The sequence below is a fragment of the Capra hircus genome, chromosome 25 (genome assembly GCF_001704415.2).
Source record: "Capra hircus breed San Clemente chromosome 25, ASM170441v1, whole genome shotgun sequence".
Classification (NCBI taxonomy): domain Eukaryota; kingdom Metazoa; phylum Chordata; class Mammalia; order Artiodactyla; family Bovidae; genus Capra; species Capra hircus.
Window position 1 is genome coordinate 14,410,187 of NC_030832.1, and position 20,153 is coordinate 14,430,339.

The window sequence follows — 20,153 nt, forward strand, 5'->3', positions numbered from 1 at the left end:
CGTCATTTCCAGTTTCAGTGCTATTGAATTACAAAGTAGGGGATTTGGAATTCCAAATTCCTAATTCCAAACTAGTAAACTACGAAATTCAACTTTGCAGTTTATGCCTGTACATCCGCACCTTGCAACTGTACCTGCCAGAAGGTGCGCGGAGTCCTCCAGGCCTCCAGAGGGCACCAATGATCTCCTTTCATTGCTGAGCTTGTACCGTAGTTATTCGGTCTGGGGGAATAGCCGTGGGGGCGGGACGCTCATGCGCGGTCGCGGCGGGGGCGGGGACAGGGCTGTCAGTTGCCTTCGGAGGAGGAAGCCGGCGGCAGCGTGCGGAGTGAGGGGCGGGACCCGGAGGCCTGCGGAGGTTCAGGCTGCAGAGGCCGGGCCATGCGGGGGCGCCGGGGTATGGGGCCACCCGAGCCGGCGGTGGTGGCCGCCACCGTTCTGCTGCTGCTGAGCGGGGTAGAACCGGCGTGCGGCTCCGAGGACATCGTGGTGGGTTGCGGGGGCTTCGTCAAGTCGGACGTGGAGATCAACTACTCGCTCATTGAGGTGAGTGCCCGCCCCGCGGCCCGGAGCTCGGTGTGTGACCCGGGGCCAGGCGCACAGCCTCGTTGAGCCGCGATGATCTCGCCTCCCAAGCGATTGCCACCCCCACCCCCCTCCCCGCAACTCCCCGCATTCTGGGAGCCCTTTCTTGAGAGGCGCTGCTTTCTGCGGGCTCTCCGCTGGTCTCCTCCCCGGTAGCGCTGGAGTGGGGGTTCTTATGTTGGGGTCAGCTACGCGGTGAGGTGGGGGTGGGGTGCGGAGCTCTGAAGGTGTGTACATATGGGTGTGAAGGACGTTTTTGGTGACGATGATAATGGTTTATAACTTTTGTTAGGTCACACAAAACTAAGGATCCTCCAGATCGAGACCCCAGATACTTAAGAAGGTAAACTCCAGATCCCCACAATGCAGGCCCGAGATCTCTTAAAACCCACTCTCAGCAGAACGCAGACCCCAGATCCTCAAACCCCCAGGAACCCAGACCTTCTGAAACTCAGATTTCCTGAAACTGATATTCCAGAACCTAGAGACTGCAAGTCTTAACCTCCACAGCACTGAGTTACCCCCAGATTCGAATCGACCATTCCTCCTACCCTCTGGGAAGCTTTAAAAGAGCATGAATTCTCATCCCAGAGATCATGACCCAGTTACTGTCTCTTGGCATCTCTGGGGCTGGGAAACTATTTTTAATTTCCCTGATAATGAAGAGTTGTCAGTTCCCTGATCGCTGGGTAGTTATTGGAATTACACAAGAGATTTCTGCCGAAGTCTTTTTATTAAGTTGCAAAGCTCTCTACAGTCAGATGGTTATTAGCTCAGTGGAATTGTGACCCAGAAAGCTTTTGTGAAGAGGAAGGGAGATAGATAGAGGTGGGCATAGAAAATCACTTGCAGGACAGATAGGAAGGGACCCCAGGGAGGGCTGGCCTCTATTTTAGGAGGGTAGTTACTGATGATGAGTCAAAAGAAGGGAATTAGAAAAGAAAGATCCTGGGAGATGCCGAAGCGAAGGGACTGGGGACCAAGACCCCAAAGGCATTCTGCCTGAGTAGCTAGAGGGCTATGGTGAAGAGCTGAACCAGCGTGTTCCTACAAAGCAGGTTCCTGAGAATTTGGGGGAGGGATCAGAAGTAGATTCTACAGTTGTTTGACTTAGCCTTGCTCCAAGTCCCAATTTTTGTTCCTGTAGCATGGTACAGATACTTAAGAAGGAAAACTCCAGATCCCCACAATGCAGGCCCGAGATCTCTTAAAACCTACTCTCAGCAGAACGCAGACCCCAGATCCTCAAACCCCTAGTAACCCAGACTTTCTGAAACTCAGATTTCCTGAAACCGATATTCCAGAACCTAGAGACTGCAAGTCTTAACCCCTACAGCATTGTTCAGTTCAGTTCAATCGCTCGGTCGTGTCCGACTCTTTGCGACCCCATGAATCGCAGCACACCAGGCCTCCCTGTCCATCACCATCTCCCAGAGTTCACTCAGATTCACGTCCATCGAGTCAGTGATGCCATCCAGCCATCTCATCCTCTGTCGTCCCCTTCTCCTCCTGTCCCCAATCCCTCCCAGCATCAGAGTCTTTTTCACTGAGTCAGCTGTTCGCATGAGGTGGCCAAAGTACTGGAGTTTCAGCTTTAGCATCATTCCTTCCAAAGAAATCCCAGGGTTGATCTCCTTCAGAATGGACTGGTTGGATCTCCTTGCAGTCCAAGGGACTCTCAAGAGTCTTCTCCAACACCACAGTTCAAAAGCATCAATTCTTCAGCGCTCAGCTTTCTTCACAATCCAACTATCACATCCATACATGACTACTGGAAGAACCATAGCCTTGACTAGATGGACCTTAGTCGGCAAAGTAATGTCTCTGCTTTTGAATATGCTATCTAGGTTGGTCATAACTTTTCTTCCAAGGAGTAAGCGTGTTTTAATTTCATGGCTGCAGTCACCATCTGCATTGATTTTGGAGCCCCAAAATATAAAGTCAGCCACTGTTTCCACTGTTTCCCCATCTATTTGCCATGAAGTGATGGGAGTGGATGCCATGATCTTAGTTTTCTGAATGTTGAGCCCTAAGCCAACTTTTTCACTCTCCTCTTTCACTTTCATCAAGAGGCTTTTGAGTTCCTCTTCACTTTCTGCCATGAGGGTGGTGTCATCTGCATATCTGAGGTTATTGATATTTCTCCCGGCAATCTTGATTCCAGCTTGTGCTTCTTCCAGCCCAGCGTTTCTCATGATGTACTCTGCATAGAAGTTAAATAAGCAGAGTGACAATATACAGCTTTGATGCACTCCTTTTCCTGTTTGGAACGAGTCTGTTGTTCCATGTCCAGTTCTAACTGTTGCTTCCTGACCTGCATACAGATTTCTCAAGAGGCAGGTCAGGTAGTCTGGTATTCCCATCTCTTTCAGAATTTTCCACAGTTTATTGTGATCCACAGCACTGAGTTACCCCAAATTCTAATCGACCATTCCTCCTACCCTCTGGGAAGCTTTAAAAGAGCATGAATTCTCATCCCAGAGATCATGACCCAGTTACTGTCTCTTGGCATCTCTGGGGCTGGGAAACTATTTTTAATCTCCCTGGGTCCCCCATTGGGACCCCTTTCCTCCGACAATGAAGAGTTGTCACCTCCCTGATCTCTGGTAGTTATTGGAATTACACAAGAGTGGGAGAGAGGCTGCAGAGCTCAGCATCGTGTATATCCTAAAGAAGTTACTCATCACCTTCAAGACTCCTATATCTGTAGCTTTTCCATCATTTTTGGTCTTAAGAAGTCAGGCATGGGACTTCCTTGAAGGTCCAGTGGTTAAGAGTTCAGCTTTCAATGCAGGGGGTTGTGGGTTCAATCCCTGCTCAGGGAACTAAGATCCCACAAACCCAGTGGGACATAAATAATCAGAACATGAATAACAGAAGCAATATTGTAGCAAATTCAATAAAGCCTTTAAAAATGGTCCACATAAAAAGAAAAAAAAATCTAAAAAGAAGTCAGGTGTTTAATGAGTCTACCCACTGGCAGTGGCAAGGCTTCTAGGATCTCTGGGTGCCCATGCCACCTTCTGGGCTGTGGGCACAGGGCATTCCAGAAGCTGTCTTGAACAGCTTTGCAACTTGTAGCTTCCTGGGGCTTCAGGAGAAACGTGTAGAGCACCAGGGACACTCCCACCCCGAACGCTTAATAGTGACTGGGAGAGTGGAGGGCAGGTTCTGTGACCTAGTGTGAAATATGTTCCCTGAGCCCTAGGGCTGCCTGTCCAGGTGGCCTGAGAAATTCATTCTTTCTTCATTTCTGATTATGAAATCTAGTGTTTCATACACATAATGTATCTTGTCATTCTGTGTCCTAACCTGTGCTTTACAGAATAAATGTAAATAAGATATTTTACAATCATTTCTGGGTTGTGTTTTCTGTGTCCCAGTAAAACTACCTTCAGTCCTCTCCATACTTCTTCCCTTCTGGGTATTTTCCCATCATATTCATTCAGTAACTGTTGAGTGAGCCCCAGCGTGTTCTGAAGCCTTGTCCCTGGTGGGTACAACAGTTCAATGAGCAGAGCAAAGTACCTAAAAAAGAAAAACTATATTCGTTGCTAATTCTTTAACACGTAGGAGGTTTCACATTAAAAACTGCATTCCTGATTTCCCTGGAAAGCCAGCTGATCTTTGGGCTGCAAAACTTGGCTTGGGTTAGGAAGCAGTCCTGTCCCCTTTTAGATGAATGCCCATTGATGGGACTTCCCTGGCCCCCTCTGGACAGGTGGGTCTTCAGTCCCTGCTTTAAGTGCATGCATCTGAATTTCTTTCTGGCCTGTGAATAAGGTCGGGTATTTATGGAGTGTTTACACTACATAAGACACTGGCCCAGGCACCATGAAGTGTCAGCCGTGGTCACTGCCCATGGGAGCCTGCAGTCTATACATGATTGCAGTGTTTCTTTCCCAAGCACGCACATTGTGAATTTGCTGCTTTCTTCATCGTCTTAGCTGGTATGACTGGGTTCTATCGTTTTCATGTTAAAGTCACAGATTATTAACACTGAAAGTTTTTAGATGGATGTTACTCCAAGTATTAATATTTTGGGGTTCTTTATACAGATCTCTGGCCCTCACCTTAGACCTTCTGTTTTAGAAACAGAAGTGGAGTTCAGGAATTGCATTTTTTTAAGGTACTTAAAAAAAAAGTAGTTGACTTACAGTGTTGTGTTTAATCCCTGGTGTACAGCAAAGTGATTCCGTTATATGTGTATATGCATTCTTTTTCATTGAGATTTAATGCAGGATATTGAATATAGTTCCTTGTGCTACTCAACTGTACCTGGTTGTTTATCCATCTTGTATAAACAGTAGCTTCCTTCTGGTAGTCCCAAATCTCCAATCCAACCCTCCCCGGGAATTGCATTTTAACAAGCCCCTTTCTAATAGCAAAATTGGTTTTAGACCCCAAAACAACATAGAGACAGACTAAAATAAACTGAAAAGCATTGAAAAGTACAACTTTTTAGACTAGTTTGTAATCTGAAGAATAGCAAATCATATTATTTGGGATGCTTTGTCTTATTTCCCTCTGTCTGTAATGCCCATTGTTAACAGCTTCCTAAAGTAGGTCCTCAGCAAATGCATTTTGACTGAATGCATTCAGGTTCATTGTATGTAGCTAATTCTCAGTGGTGATATCATGACTTCTCTTTCCTTTCTAGATAAAGTTGTACACCAAACATGGGACTTTGAAATACCAGACAGACTGTGCCCCTAACAATGGTTACTTTATGATCCCCTTGTATGATAAGGTAAGAAGAGAGAGCACTTAGTGGTTTTTGATGGGAAGTTGTCAGTGTGGCCCACAGGGCTGCGCTGACTGGGAGAGTGGCTTTCCCAAGTGAGCAAATACACCTCTGTACTATAAGTTATAAACGGAATATGGCAATTCTGGCCAAACTATGAGGGTGACGGCTTATATACTGGCTTGACTGATTAGCAGTGATTCTCAGTGTCTCCAGGGATACTTGGCAATGTCTAGAGACATTTTGGCTTTTACAACCATGAGGGAGGGAGAGTGGTCCATTATCTCCTGCTTGGAGGCCAAGAATGGAGCTAAACAGGCTGCCATGCTGTGCAGGTCAGGGAAAATGTCAGTGGTTCCAAGTTCTGAGAAACCCTGACTTAATAGAACTTCCTATTAATACTTGTAAGCGGGTTAAAACATTGTTAAAAAGTATTACACAGGGCTTCCCTGCCAGTGGAGGGGATACAGGTTTGATCCCTCTTCCCGAGATCCCACGTGCCGCGAGGCAGCTAAGCTCGTGCGCCATAGCTACTGAGCCAATGGTCTGCAACGGGAGAGGTCACTGGAGTGAAAACACTGGGCACCTTGGAGAGTAGCCCTTGCTTGCTGCAACTAGAGAAAGCCCACGCACAGCAGTGAAGACCCAGCGCAGCCAGTAAACAGACAGGCAAATAATTTTTGAAAAGTATTATACGAGTAGTGTGTGAATTCATGAGTATCGTGGGGGGAAAAAATCAAAGTTTTTAGAAGTATATGAAGTAAATTTTATCTTTCACCCCCCAAGTCCCCTTCCCTCTGTAGTGATGACTTCTGATAGGAGTTTCGGTGCATATCCTAGCAGATGGCTTTCTCAGCATTTCGAGTTGTACAGATATCCAAGAATATACATGCATGTACACATACGCAGACATGCAAACGCATGTGCTCAGAGATGGGTATCCGCATGCTTGTATTCCTACTCCCCATCCTCCCCACATTTCAGCTTTTTATGTGGAAATATAGATAAACGCAAGAAGTCACAAAAGTTACTACTAACAACACAGAGATGAATATTCTTGAACTTATATCTATACATAATACCTAAGATTGTTTTCTAGAGGTGGATTAGTTGATATTGAAATCTGTTTTTTTTTTTTTTTTTTTTAAAGCATTCTCAAGGAACCCTTTACTCAAGGGTGTATGAATAAAATCTCGTTTTAAGAATTGGCTTTAGTTTCTAAAGATCTGGCTGACCCTGGCAGACTTAAGGTTAAGGGTTAACATATGAAGGGTTAACATGAGACAGTAGAATGTTTGGTATTGAAAGACCATGAGTGGCTGACTACAGTGTCTCCAAGTCTTTGCTGGATTAAGTAGGAGTTTCTGGGGTTGAACTTGGCACACTGGTAGGGAGTCAAAAGTCCACTCCCATTTATGAGCGCAAAGTTTACACTTGGAATTCCATTCCGGGTGTGAAAATTCTACTTTTCATGATTGTAAAAGTTGAAGCATCATCAGTGCTTAGTCTTCTGCGTTGATTTTTTTTTTCCCCTCATAGGGAGATTTCATTCTGAAGATTGAGCCTCCTCTAGGGTGGAGTTTTGGTAAGTTAACAAATAACCAGGTATACTTTGTAAAGGATTAGGCTGTATGCTGAATGTTAAATTGATGGAGTGCAGAAATTGTTAAAATATGAAGGGTTCATTTCTAGTGTGCAAGAACATTTTTTTTTTTTTTTAACTGCTCCATCCCTGTTACTTTAGAGTAGATTGAATTTACTTTAGACCTATCCTAAGGTTTTCTTTCTTGTTTCTTGAAATAGGCATCTTTTCTTGTACATGATAGGAAATTCTGTTTTTGCAGCTTCATTCATTAAGTGCCAGAAGAACTTGATGACTCTAGGGGTCAGGAGTGGGGACTTGATTTCTGGCCTGGGATGGCTTCTTTCTTAGCCCCCTCAGTGTTTTTTTAATAAACTTTTTTTTTTAGTGAATTAATGGTAATATTAAACATTGTGAAGTTTGACATAAAAATTCAGATCTACTTAAGAAATCAGAAGATCTGGTAACCTTGAGGCCTTACCAGCTCTGTGACAACTTTGGATGAGTTATTTCCGCTGGGTCAGCATCCATCAGGCTCCCAGGTGGCTCAGTGGTAAAGCCTCCACCTGCCCGTGCAGGAGACACAAGAGACACAGGTTCGATTCCTGCGTCAGGAAGATCCCTTGGAGGAGGAAATGGCAATCCACTCTGGTATTCTTGCCTGGGGAATCCCATGGATTGAGGAACCTGGTGGGCTACAGTCCCTGGGGTCGCAAAGAGTCGGACACGACTCTTAAAATGTGTTCAGTTGTGTCCGACTCTTGAAAGCAGTCTTTCTGCACACAGAGAAGCTGCAGACTTCCCTGAGGTGAGTGTCTTTTAGCACGGTGGGAGGAGCGAAAGTGGGGTTGATCAGAAGAAAGGGTTCTACTGTGGTGTGGCTGATATTTTTGGAGAGCAGAGCCTGGATAATTCGGTAGAGGTGGGTGTGTGATCCCAGTTCTGTAGCTTGAGGGGAGAAAGGGGGCCCAGTTGTTCCTACCAGGCCTGCCTGTGAGTTAGGGGACGAGGAATTGAGTCCCTGCTGTCACAGAGGCAGTGATGTGCACCTGGGAGACCAAGATCTTTCTCGGGTCACAGCTGGGGCTGCCTGGCTGCTGGGGTCCAGAAGTTGGAGGGGAGTCAGCGCCAAGCCCTGGCCCGAGAGGTCGCAGATTGGAGGCCTGCGGGAGTGTTTTGTGTGAATCCCCTCCCTTCTTGTCAGTTCTTTTTCTTTTGATAAGCTTGTTAATTGAATCATAGCATGCGCGTGTGCACGTGTGCTAAATCGCTTCAGCCACGTGGGCTGTAGCCCACCAGGCTCCTCTGTCCATGGGATTCTCCACCTGAGAATACTGGAGTGGATTGCCATGCCCTTCTCCAGGGGATCTTTGCTACCCAGGGATAGAACCCGATGCTCTTGGTTTCAGAAATTCTCGTCACAGTGGTATCAGGCAGTGAAGTTCAACAAAATGAACACACATAAGTACCACCTAGATAAGGAGACAGAACCTGACCAGCTCCCAGAAGTGCTCCACCCCAGGTGCTTACGAACTGCCCTGCCCAACCCAGAATGATAGATTATTTTACCTGTTTTGACTAAATGGAGTCATCCAAGGTACAGTTTTGTGCCTGGTTTCTTTCTTGATGTTGTTCACAGGATTCATCCTCACTGTGTGTTACTATGTTAGTTCATTCGATTCCTGTGTGGCAGAAAGTGATTTACCCATTCTGCTGATGGTGGGCAGTTGGATTGTGTCCCGATTTTGGCCACTGAGAATAGTGTTCCTGTGAACATCCTTGTTACTCCTGTGAATCTTGTGGTGCACACGTGTCTGCGTTCCTGTTGAGTATTAGTATATACCAGGGTGGAATTGCTGGGCAATAGACTTTTTACATGTAATGCAGCCCTGGTAGAGATTTTTAGACCGGCAGAGTAGGTGTCGCAGAGCTTTGCTCTAGTAGCCGCGTGTAAGAGTTCAGTCCTCCACATCCTCACCAGCGTCGGCTGTCAGTCTCTTTTATCTTAGCCATCTTGATGGTGGAGCGGTTTCAGCCACTCACTGTGGTCTCAACTTGCATTTCCTGATGGTCCGTGAGATTGAACACTTTTTTATGTGTGTATTGGCCATTTGGATATTCTCTTTTGTGAGGTGCCTGATAAGGATTTTAACCATTTTTCACTGACATCTTCCCCTGAGTGTGTGTGTAATTCTTTATTTTACCCGACGTTCTCTTTTTAAAAAAATTATCTTTTTCTTTTGGCCACACCACACAACACGTGGAATCTTAGTTCCCTGACCAGGGATCCAACCTGGGACCTTGGCAGTGGGAGTGCAGAGTCCTAGCCACTGGACCGCCAGGGAATTCCCCTGAAATTCTCTCGATTTGTCCATTTTTTTTTTCTGTACCTATCACTTCACATTCTTCCTAAATTTTTAAAAACTCAACTTTAACCATATTATGATGAACTCTTCAGTTATTTTTAATTTCCTTGAATTGGTTGCTGATACTGAAAAATCAGGACACAGCGGATAAGACCCAGATTTTCAGTTTTTCACGAGAACTTAGAAGCTCAGGCAGCACCGGGTCACATGGCAATAGTGGGTGGAAGCTGTCCCCTTTTTTCCATTTGCCTCAGTCCACACTTGGCCTCTGCTGACTTCCAGTCCACCTGTTTACTATGGACACTGGCGTTTATGGTCTTGGTATAATGTGGCTGAACTCACGTACTTGACAGATCTGGAGCCAGACTTTGGCGGTTGAGAGTGGGCTCTGTCCCCAGGAGCTCTGTGATTTTAGGAGAATCCTTAACCTTTCTGTGCCTCAGTTTACCCCTCAGTCAGCTGCAGTGTTACTACCTACCTCTGAGATAATTGTCAGGCTTAAGTGCACCCAGCTCAGTGCCTGGTCTCTGGTGGGTGTTCAGTAAATAAAAGTTTCTGGCACTCACTAGATTTTCCTTGGGACTCTGAGATACAAGTCAGCCGCGAAACTGTTACAAACTGTTATCTTATACTCTTAACCCTGGTTCCCTCTGGGGTGGGGGAGGGAGACTTTTCCCTCCTCCTCCTCCCTTTGGATTTCCAGCCACGAGAGTGGCTCAGAAATGAATACAGTGAAAGTTAAGTAGTGCAGTAGGTTTTATGTGACAGTTTATATCCTGTCTGAGAACTCTGCTTGCTTTGTGTCCCGTTCTCTGTCCCCCACCCCCCACCCCCCTGTCATCGCGCAGAGCCGACCACTGTGGAGCTGTACGTGGATGGTGTCAGCGACATCTGCACGAAGGGCGGGGACATCAACTTCGTGTTCACAGGCTTCTCCGTGAATGGAAAGGTCTGGCGTTTGTCACGTTTGCTCTGTGGTACAGACTCAGTCTCCTCTTACCTTTAAAAAAGCGAGAATTTTGGAACGGGAGGCTTTGAGGCTCTAAGGGATGCACAGACAAGCCTCAGGAGGGCCTGGGAGCTCGATGAAACTGTATGTAGAATGTGGCGGGGGCTCTTGGGGGCTGGGTCACTCCTTTGTCCAAGTACAGCCGGCAGGAGGGCCTTGGAGAGAGATGGGGCCTCGGGCCAGTCTCCCCCTCGCGGCCTGCAGTGCCGCGGCTGGGGTGCGCCTGTTTATTGCCTGCCTTTTCTTCACGGTGGGTTTATTCTCCTTTTCCTTTACCCTGAGAGGGAGGGCCTTTGGTCCTGGCTTTATGTCTGGGTTTCTTGTCGGAGATGGGGACCCTGGGTATTTATTCTTCCTCTGTGGTTTAGTCATGCATCTTTAATTGATGATGCTTTAGAGTCTTTCTCAGGTGGTAAAAGTCATTCTCAGAGGTAAGAGAATCCCCCTGCTAACGCAGGAGACATGGGTTCAATCCCTTGGTCGGGAGGATCCCCTGGAGAAGAAATGGCAACCCAGTCCGATATTCTTGCCTGGAAAATTCCATGGACAGAGGAGCCTGGCATTCTACAATCCAGGGGATCACAAAGGATTGGACATGACAGAGCAGCCAAGCACACAGTGGAGTCAATGGCTGAAGTGCCATTTTCGCCCTGCCGTTCCTTCTCCCTGTGCCCCTGCTTCCCCAGGAAGGGCAACCACGGTCTCTACCGTCTTTTCCAAGGAATCCTGACCCAAAGAAGGTCGTGGCAGCAGGCGCAGGCTGGACAGTGCTGCTGAGGGGAGCATGTGACTGCTGGGCGGCTCCTAACCTCCTCCTCCTTCTCCACGGCAGGTTCTCAGCAAAGGGCAGCCCCTGGGCCCTGCAGGAGTTCAGGTGTCATTGCGAAACACGGGCACCAATGCGAAGATCCAGTACACAGTCACACAGCCTGGCGGAAAGTGAGTTAATGCCTGTGCTGCCCTACCCTGCAGCTAGAGCTGGACCCTGATGCTGGGGGGGTGGAGCTCTGGACTGAGGGAGGCCTGGGTTCAGACCCTGATTCAGCCTCTTACCTTCAGACAGGTTCATACCACACAGGGCCTCAAGTTCCTTACCTGTGAAGTGGGAGTCTTTTGACCCATATCTAGTGGTGATGAGATGATTAAAAATGAGATAAATAAAGCACCCGCTGCAGGACTAGGCCTTCATTTACTGGCTGGGACTGGCTCTGGTTCCCAGGTGGCTCAGTGGTAAAGAACCTACCTGCTAATGCAGGAGACGTGGGTTTGATCCCTGGTTCGGGAAGATCCCCTGGAATAGGAAATGGCAGCCCACTTCAGTATTTTTGCCTGGAAAATTCCATGGGCAGAGGAGCCTGGTGGTCCATGAGGTCACAAAAGAACTGACCATGACTGAGCGTGGCGTGGCGTGGCACTGGCTCTGGGGCCCAGCAGCCGGTTTGAATCCTGTTTCTCCCATCTGCTAGCTGTCTGCCCCACGGCAAGTTACTTGAGACCTCTGTGCTTTGGTTTCTTCATTTATGAATGAGGATAATCATGGAACCTACCACCTAAGGTTATTGAGAAGATTAAATTATGATATTATTGTTTCAAACTGTCTGGCATAGAATATGCACTTAATAACTTTTAGCTCAATACAGATTAGCTCAATTACGATTTTCAAAAATCATTTTATCACTATTACATCGCAATCATTTTGTAGTTGGAACTGATGACTATTTAATTAACCTTGTTGAGTCAAATTTAAAGCATTTATGTAATGGATTTATATTGTTGCATTGTAAATGTTAATAGATGTGCCAAGATTAATATCCGAATAGTTCCAACTGATCATTTTGAAAGCATACAAATCACCATTGACTGCTTCAGTACACAAATCTGACTAAACTGCAAAATAGAAATTTATAATGAGCCTGTCAGTATATCATCCAATTTTTAACTGATGCTTGTTGAAATTATATTTCAGTTTTGAAAAATACTTCTTGTTGCCTCTCCAACTCCCTCCTCTGATCTGTAGAAGGGAATGTAGGACTTTCATTTTCTCTGGTCTCAGTAATTTGCTGCTGGCCCTGATGGGGGAAAGGGACCTGAGCTTTCTGAACCCCCTTCCTGTGCGCACACTACACGGAGAGTCGCATGCAGAACTGGGGTGCTGTAAGCACAAGCTAGAGGCTGAATCTGACCCGGAGCGAAATCCAGTGGCAGTATCAACGGCCCTGCAGCCGGCGCGGCCCTGTGATGTTATTACAGGCTACATCGGATGTGATAAAATACCGCCGCAGAAGAAGGAACTGAGTTGAAATTTTGGCATTCCTGTCACTGGAATTAGCCCGCCTGTGGTCTGGTGCTTTTGCACATCTGAAGGGCTGACTGTGTCAGAATCCTGGAGGCAGTGTTTCCAGGCTCAACTCATCTCACTCTGGTCTTGGTTTGTTCACAGCTGCTGGAACAGTCTTTGTCGGCTTCTGGTTTCATCACAGTTGCTTTGCGCAAGAGCCCAGAGTGGCTTCTGTTTGTTCCTGATAACAGATCTGAATAAACTCTCTGGGGTTGGAGTCAAGCTCGTTATCACCTGTCCCCTGACGCTTAGTGTCATCTTGCGTCAGCGTCCGTCTCAGCTCAGCGGGCCTGTCCGCCAATTGCTTTTTTTCAGTTTTCTCCTTTAATTTTTTAATGAGTTCGGTTAGTTACTTGGTTGTGGCTTTTTTTTTAGTATTATTTTTTGTCCTCACCATGTGGCACGTGGGATCTTCCTTCCCTAACCAGGGGTTGAGCCCATGCTACCTGCAGTGGAAGCGTGGTGTCTTAACCTCTGGACCGCCAGAAAAGTCCCTGTCCCCCATTCTTCACCGATCTTTCCTCCCTTCCCACTTCTCTTCGTTTAGACACTTCCCCTCTCCTCACCTCTTCATGCCTCTGTCGGCATACACTTGAATGATCTGTGACTGACCCCTGCTGAACCATGGGGGCTGGTGTTTAGACTAGAATCCCTGGGGCTGAAGGAAAACATCAGCCTTCCTTCTCGTCAGCACACGAGCGAGCCCCTCTCCTTGCACACAGCCAGTGCTCAGTAAGTGCTGTCTGATGGGGATTTGAACAGTGAAGGATTGAATTTCATTTATGCTCCTTTAACTGGCTCAGGGCAAATTTGTGGTAACTCATGCATCATTTTCTTGTGCTTGGAAGAGTAGTCCTAAATTACAAATATTCAGGTTGCTGGAAGAAAGTGAAGTGGTATTTTTTATTTCTTAGGTTTGCATTTTTTAAAGTTCTTCCTGGAGATTATGAAATTGTTGCAACTCATCCAACCTGGCCATTGAAAGAGGTGAGCATTTATTTCCATTATGTTGATGGCCATGCCAACAATGTGCTGATCTGGGGACAAATGGAGTGGTTTTCAATTCCGGATATGAAATTATTTTATGTTTTTTCTAGAAGTTGATGGAAAAAATAATAATGCTGCTGATTAGTTTGGTGGTGTTTATACAGGAAAACTCCCACACTGTAGCAGATGCTGCTTATGTTGGTTTTTGTTTTAGGTAACAACATTGTCTTCCTGCTGTGAAGTTGGTTTGTTATTAACTTATACCTATTTTAAGCTAAATCAACACCAGAGGGACCTGATGAGATTATTTTATTGTTCTTTTTTCTGTCTGTAACAGCAATACTTATTCTGAATTCTTGTTCTTGTGCCCAAGGAGAATATGTAAGAGTGTTTATTGCAGCTTTGTTTGTAATAGCAGAATATTGTAAACAACCTATATGTCCATGAAGGGGAGAGTGGATTGTGGTTTCACCACATGATAGAGTTCTGTATATCAGCAGTAACAAATGAACCAGAGCCACGCGTATCAATATGACTGTACTTAAAAATATAACATTGAAGGGAAAGGCAAGTTGCTGAAGGACAAGGTAATATGATACCATTTATATAGTGATTAGAAACACTTGTGATCAGAACCACTTCTGGATACATTCATATGTGGGAAAACCATAAAGATGCTGCAAATGGGAATGGCAAACAGTGTATTCATTATGGTGCTGATGTCTGCAGAGGGAGAGGGGAGGGGTGTGCAGGCCTGCAGGGTCTAGAATTGTATTTCTTCTCTTTTATTCTTTAGCTGGTTGGAGCTTATATAGGTTTTCTTTGGTATAGATCCCTGTATCTTTTTGTTTGACTGAAATAGTTTATAATAAAAGGTCGAAAAAAAGAAGACAACTACTAAATGTGGTTCTGTAAATAACTGAAAAATCAGTTTGAAATAAGACCTAAAGAACATTTCAAAAGGTTAGTTTTTATATTGGTTTTGAGGCTGTGTTTCATTCTTGCTAAAGAAGCATCAGAATTTCAGTTTTTACTCTGTGAGTTTTATGCATTTAAAAGTGATGGTATAATTTCACACCTCGATGTGTCTGTATCCTGTCTATGGTCTGGTTCTTAGGATCTCTCTTTTGGTCAACATTTTAAAATGTTTCACTTAAAACTCAGTAGCTTATAGGTTATAAATAGAATACGTTTTAAGATTTGCATTGTTTGTTAGTTGTATGCAAAAGGAATTTGAGTTTATTCATGTAAAATTGTGTTTTAGAGTAAAGCAGGCTATTAAAAGTCAGGAAAATGGTTGCCCTTTGGGGGAGCAGTATCAGGAAAGGAACAAGAGGGGGCTTCTGAGGACCCAGTGTCTGTTCCGTGTCTGGGTGCTGGATGCATGGTGTGTTGGGGAAAATTACTGTTCCTATGTGAATTGTACATTAACCAAGAGATTAAAAATACATGGATGCATACCATTCAACATAGAAAAAAGTGTTCATTAAAAAAAAATTGGAATGTACACAAGAACATGAAGGAGTGGAAGTGGAAATTTTGGAAGGTGGTAAAGTGTAAAAGAAATAAAATGCCACCATCATCGTTTCCGTTTTGCTGCTTTTCCCTGCACTTCATCTTGCCCGTTAAAAACAGTTGTGATCATGCTCCACATTCATATGCAATTTTATACCATTTCATTTGTTGCTTTTCTCTGACTTAATATTTTAGTGGAAGCATGTCCTCCTGTTGTTAAACACTTCGTGAGCATCTGTCCTTTTGGAAGTTACAATCTTCTTTTGTAGGCGAGCACCACTGTGCGAGTGACCAGCTCCAATGCCAACGCCGCGGGTCCCCTCATAGTGGCCGGCTACAACGTGTCTGGCTCTGTCCGCAGCGATGGGGAACCCATGAAAGGGGTGAAGTTTCTTCTCTTTTCTTCTTTAGTGACCAAAGAGGTAAGCAAAGAGGAGTGAAGAGCAAGAGAGATTGTGGGCAGGGAGTGGAGGAGATGGGCGATCAGAGAGTAAGAAATTCAGGTCAGTCACAGACATGGAAATCAAACTTAGGGTTTCCCAAGGGGGTAGCTGGGTGGGGGAGGATAAATTAGGAGCTTGACATTAACATATACACACTACTGAATATAAAATAGATAAACAGTAAGATCCTACTGTATAGCACAGAGGTGCATATGTACTCAGTCGTGTCCGATTCTTTGTGAGTCCATGCACTGTAGCCCACCAGACTCCCCTGTCTATAGGATTTTTCAGGCAAGAATACTGGAGTGGGTTGCCATTTCCTCCTCCAGGGGATAGCACGGGGAACTATATTCAGTATCTTGTAATAAACTGTATAATTGTGGTGCTGGAAAAGACTCTCAAAAGTCCTATGGACTGCAAGGAGATCAAACCAGTCTATCCTAAAGGAAATAAACCTTGAATATTCACTGGAAGGACTGATGCTGAAGTTGAAGCTCCAGTACTTTGGCCCCCTGATGCGAAGAGCCAATTTACTGGAAAAGACCCTGATGCTGGGAAAGGTTGAGGGCAGGAGGAGAAGGGGGGGACCACAGAGGATGAGAGGGTTGGATGGCATCACTGACTCAATGGACATGAGTTTGCACAAACTCCGGGCGATAGTGGAGGACAGGGAAGCCCGGTGTGCTGCAGTTTGTGGGGTCACAGAGAGTCAGACATGTCAGTGACTGAACAACAATAAGCTGTAATGGAGAAGAATCTGAAAAAGAATGTATATATGTATAACTGAATCACTTTGCTGTATAGCAGGATACAATTCATCATTGTAAACCAACTATACTTCAATTAAATAAAAAGATGCAGATCAAAGTTGATGGATAGTCTCACCATCTAAGAACCTTGTATCTCTCTTTTGACTCAAAGTAAATTGAATGTCTGCTCTGGGAGGCAGTGTAATTCAGTGGAAAGTGCCCAGGCTTTGAAATCGAACAGACCCAGCTTCAGACAGATCCCAGCTCTGCCTCTGGGCAGCTGTGTGAACTTGGGCCAGTATGGTTTCTCATCCGGACTATGGTGATCCATGGTAGGGGAGGACAGTCGTCATTTTTTTTTTTCTAAGAAGGCTGTACCATTTTTAACTTTGCGAATGAAAATTGAAGTGTTACTCACTCAGTCATGTCCAAGTCTTTGCAACTGCGTGGACTGCAGCCCACCAGGCTTCTCTTTCCATGGGATTCTCCAGGTAAGAATACTGGAGTAGATTGCCTCTTCCTTCTCCAGGGGATCTTCCCGACCCAGGGATTGAACCTGGATCTCCTGTATTACACTCAGATTCTTTACCATCTGAGCCCCCTGGGAAAACCTTAACTTTGCAAACTTGTATGGAAAGATTTTTACATTGTGCTCTGTTCTCTGCTGCATCGTAGGTTTCAGAAATATTTTGTGAAATAAAACTTACGCAAGTTTTTTGAAAGGTGGCTATTTGATAAAAATCAGAACACCGAAGTGGAAAAGGAAGTCATTTTGGCCTTTTTCTCCTGACATAGGATGTCCTGGGCTGCAACCTCTCCCCGGTGCCCGGGTTCCAGCCCCAGGACGAGAGTCTGGAGTACCTGTGCCATGCGGTCTCCAAGGAAGACGGGTCCTTCTCCTTCTATTCCCTGCCAAGCGGGGGCTACACTGTGGTGAGCAAAGCTGGCTTCCGTTCTGTTTATGTTTGGGAGTCTTAGGACAGGAGGTATCAGTGCCCTTGCAAAATCAAAGGACTGAATGGTTGGCCTGCAGTTCCATAAACATTTTATTTAGCAGTAACTTAAGCTGTGACTCTGTCTCCTCAGTAACAGCTGCAGAAAGCCTAAGTCTTTCCTCTTTTAAATGTGAAACCGTTATGATTAATAGTGTCTGTTTGCCCACTTTGAACCTCTAGTTATTTGTGGGCTGCTGGCTTTGAGTGTTAGTATTGATGGTTGAATCATGTTCCTGGCTCTTGGTAATTAACAGACTTTCCCTTCCAGATTCCGTTCTATAGAGGAGAGAGGATTACCTTTGACGTTGCTCCTTCCAGACTTGATTTTACCGTGGAACATGACAGCCTGAAAATTGAGGTAAGACCTCCCTGCCTCCTGGAGGGACAGGTGTTGGAGTGCCCATTCCTGGGCACAGGTGTTGCAAACGTGTTAAAAAACAATTAATATTTGTCTAAAAGTGCTGTTGGAAAAAACAGAATCTTACACTTTCTTCCACTTTATTCTGGGATCCACGGAATCCTGCATGTCGCTCACATAACATCTGTATCTTAGTCAATTGGAGCCCTGGTTTTATCTACTTCATTCAGTGAGATATGTACACTGAGTGTCAGTGACATATATTTCAGGTACTGTTCTAGTGATGGGCTTATTGGAGTAATTGAAAGAGGCGAAAATTCCTCTTCTTGTGTAATTCATGTCCTGATGGCAGAAGGAGATGATACATTTATAAATAAGGAAATCAGAAAGTGTATGAGAAGGGCATGTGTTCTTTAGAAACTAAGCAAGAAGGGAGATTATACCGTTTCAAGGTCAAGTGGGGGTTGAGGTCTCCTGGGTTGTACTTGGGTAGGCCTCACAGGGAGGTGACTTTTGAGTAACAGCCTGAAGGGGAAGAGGCAGTGAAGTGTACTTAGGTCTGTGGGAAGTGTGTGTAAGACCCGGGCGTGGCAGGTGTGAAAGTCCTGAAGCACGAGCGTGGCTAGGAGGTGTGGGGAACCCCCAGAGGCCAGGGCGGCTGGAACGGAGAGAGTGAGGAAGGAGGGAGGAGGAGGGGGGCCAGAGCGGTGATGGGGCAGGTCGTGCAGGTCCTGGCGGGCTTTCTGGGCGACACTTGGCACCACTGAAAGGTTCTGAGCAGGAGCAGGTGCGCCCCCCTGCCTGCCACGGTGAGCAGAGTCTGCAGGGGGCAAGGTGAAGGCAAGGGACCAGCCTGGAGGCTGTGGCAGGAGACCAGGTGACCTGACAGAGTCTGGGCCATGTGGGTTGACAGGTGAGGTGACGGGTAGGGTGAGAGGTGGCCTGACAAATGCTTTAGACCTAAACCAGGTGGTGAACGTGCTTTTCATCACCTTTCTATCTTTAATTACAGAGGTAGAAGATGGTTACTGTAGAAAATGCGCTACGTCAAATCCCCAAAGAAAACAGCAGCCTTTTATAAGTGGACCACCTAGTGTTACAGTTATTGAAAACAGTAGATTTTAATCGTTTTCTTTTACATTAGAAAGGACTACATTGAAGTAGCTTAACCGGGTGGAAGCTAGCTTTCAGGTTACGTGCTCAGCGGGATTCTGACTCTGCCTTTTAAGATCCACTAAAGCATTTGACTGTTCCACTGTGTGCTGGAGGGGGGATGGGAGGGTAAAGGTCAAGCCCTTGGTGCTTCAAGGGACTTGCCCAGAAGGATGGGGGCAGGTGAGTGGGGAAACACATTTCCCGATTGCAAACCAAAGTTTTAAACAGACATGAGTGGAATTTCAGGAAGCAGTCTATAAGCTAAATAATGTAGGACCGTTGAGTCTTGTTCTTTTATTGTATTTCTAATACGTGATTTAGTGCCAGGTACATGGCAGGTGCCTAATAAAGATGATTGTTGAGCAAATAGATGATTTAATAAGTGGGTTAACCACGTCTTTTTAGACAAAGAGCTATCTGACTGAAGAGGAAGCCATTTTCTTAAAGCTCTCAAATACCGTCACATGCATGCTTTCCATCCGTTCATTCAGGAGCCATTTATTGAGTGCCTACTGTGTAGGCAATGGCACCCCACTCCAGTACTCTTGCCTGGGAAATCCCATGGATGGAGGAGCCTGGTGGGCTACAGTCCTTGGGGTCGCGAAGAGTCGGACACGACTGAGCAACTTCGCTTTCACTTTTCACTCTTCCTGCACTGGAGAAGGAAATGGCAACCCACTCCAGTGTTCTTGCCTGGAGAATCCCAGGGACGGGGGAGCCTGGTGGGCTGCCGTCTGTGGGGTCACACAGAGTCAGACACGACTGATGTGACTTAGCAGCAGCAGCAGCAACTGTGTACCAGGTGACTAAGACAGAAGAGGGCCCTGTTTTCATGGAGCTCCCATTCTAGTGGGAGGCAGACAAAATAGGAAGAAGTCAAACAAGGACATTGGAAAGTTACTGGCTATTGGGAAGGTTTTTGCTGAAGCCACTAAAGTGGATTAGTGTGATTGTCAGTGCGTGGCTGGGGCAAGAGGCAGGGGCTCCCGGGAGAGGGTAGTCAGGGATGGCATCTCGGAGGTGGTGACGGTTTGAGCAGAACCTGGAGGATGAGATGGGGCGGCCCGTCTCCCATCTTCTCAGGTGTGGAAGGAGATCCAGGCTGAGGGAGCAGCTGGTATGAAAGCCGTGGTGAAGGCACATGGGAACCCCAGATCAAAGTGGCTGGAGCCCAGCAGCTGCGGAGGGCTGGGCCCTGGCCCTCACAGGCAGGGAGGGTGCAGACACATAAACCGAGCTGAGAATGTGGGATGAGGGGATGCGCAGCAGCAGGGGCTGAGCAGGGGGTGTAGGCGGACCTAGGACTTGAATTCCGGTGTGGCGGGAA

General features: G+C 46.1%; 1 protein-coding gene across 1 annotated transcript in view; it reads left to right on the forward strand.

The window, feature by feature from the left end:
• Window positions 270-20,153, forward strand: part of LOC102178324 (nodal modulator 1) — a 56,585-nt gene continuing 36,701 nt past the window's right edge. Inside the window, exons 1-9 of the mRNA XM_005697968.3 lie at window positions 270-546; window positions 5,246-5,335; window positions 6,869-6,914; window positions 10,126-10,226; window positions 11,119-11,225; window positions 13,539-13,611; window positions 15,396-15,548; window positions 17,114-17,251; window positions 17,582-17,671. Coding sequence (XP_005698025.2) covers window positions 382-546; window positions 5,246-5,335; window positions 6,869-6,914; window positions 10,126-10,226; window positions 11,119-11,225; window positions 13,539-13,611; window positions 15,396-15,548; window positions 17,114-17,251; window positions 17,582-17,671 — 963 coding nt within the window. The 5' untranslated portion in view covers window positions 270-381. The remainder of the gene's footprint in view (window positions 547-5,245; window positions 5,336-6,868; window positions 6,915-10,125; window positions 10,227-11,118; window positions 11,226-13,538; window positions 13,612-15,395; window positions 15,549-17,113; window positions 17,252-17,581; window positions 17,672-20,153) is intronic.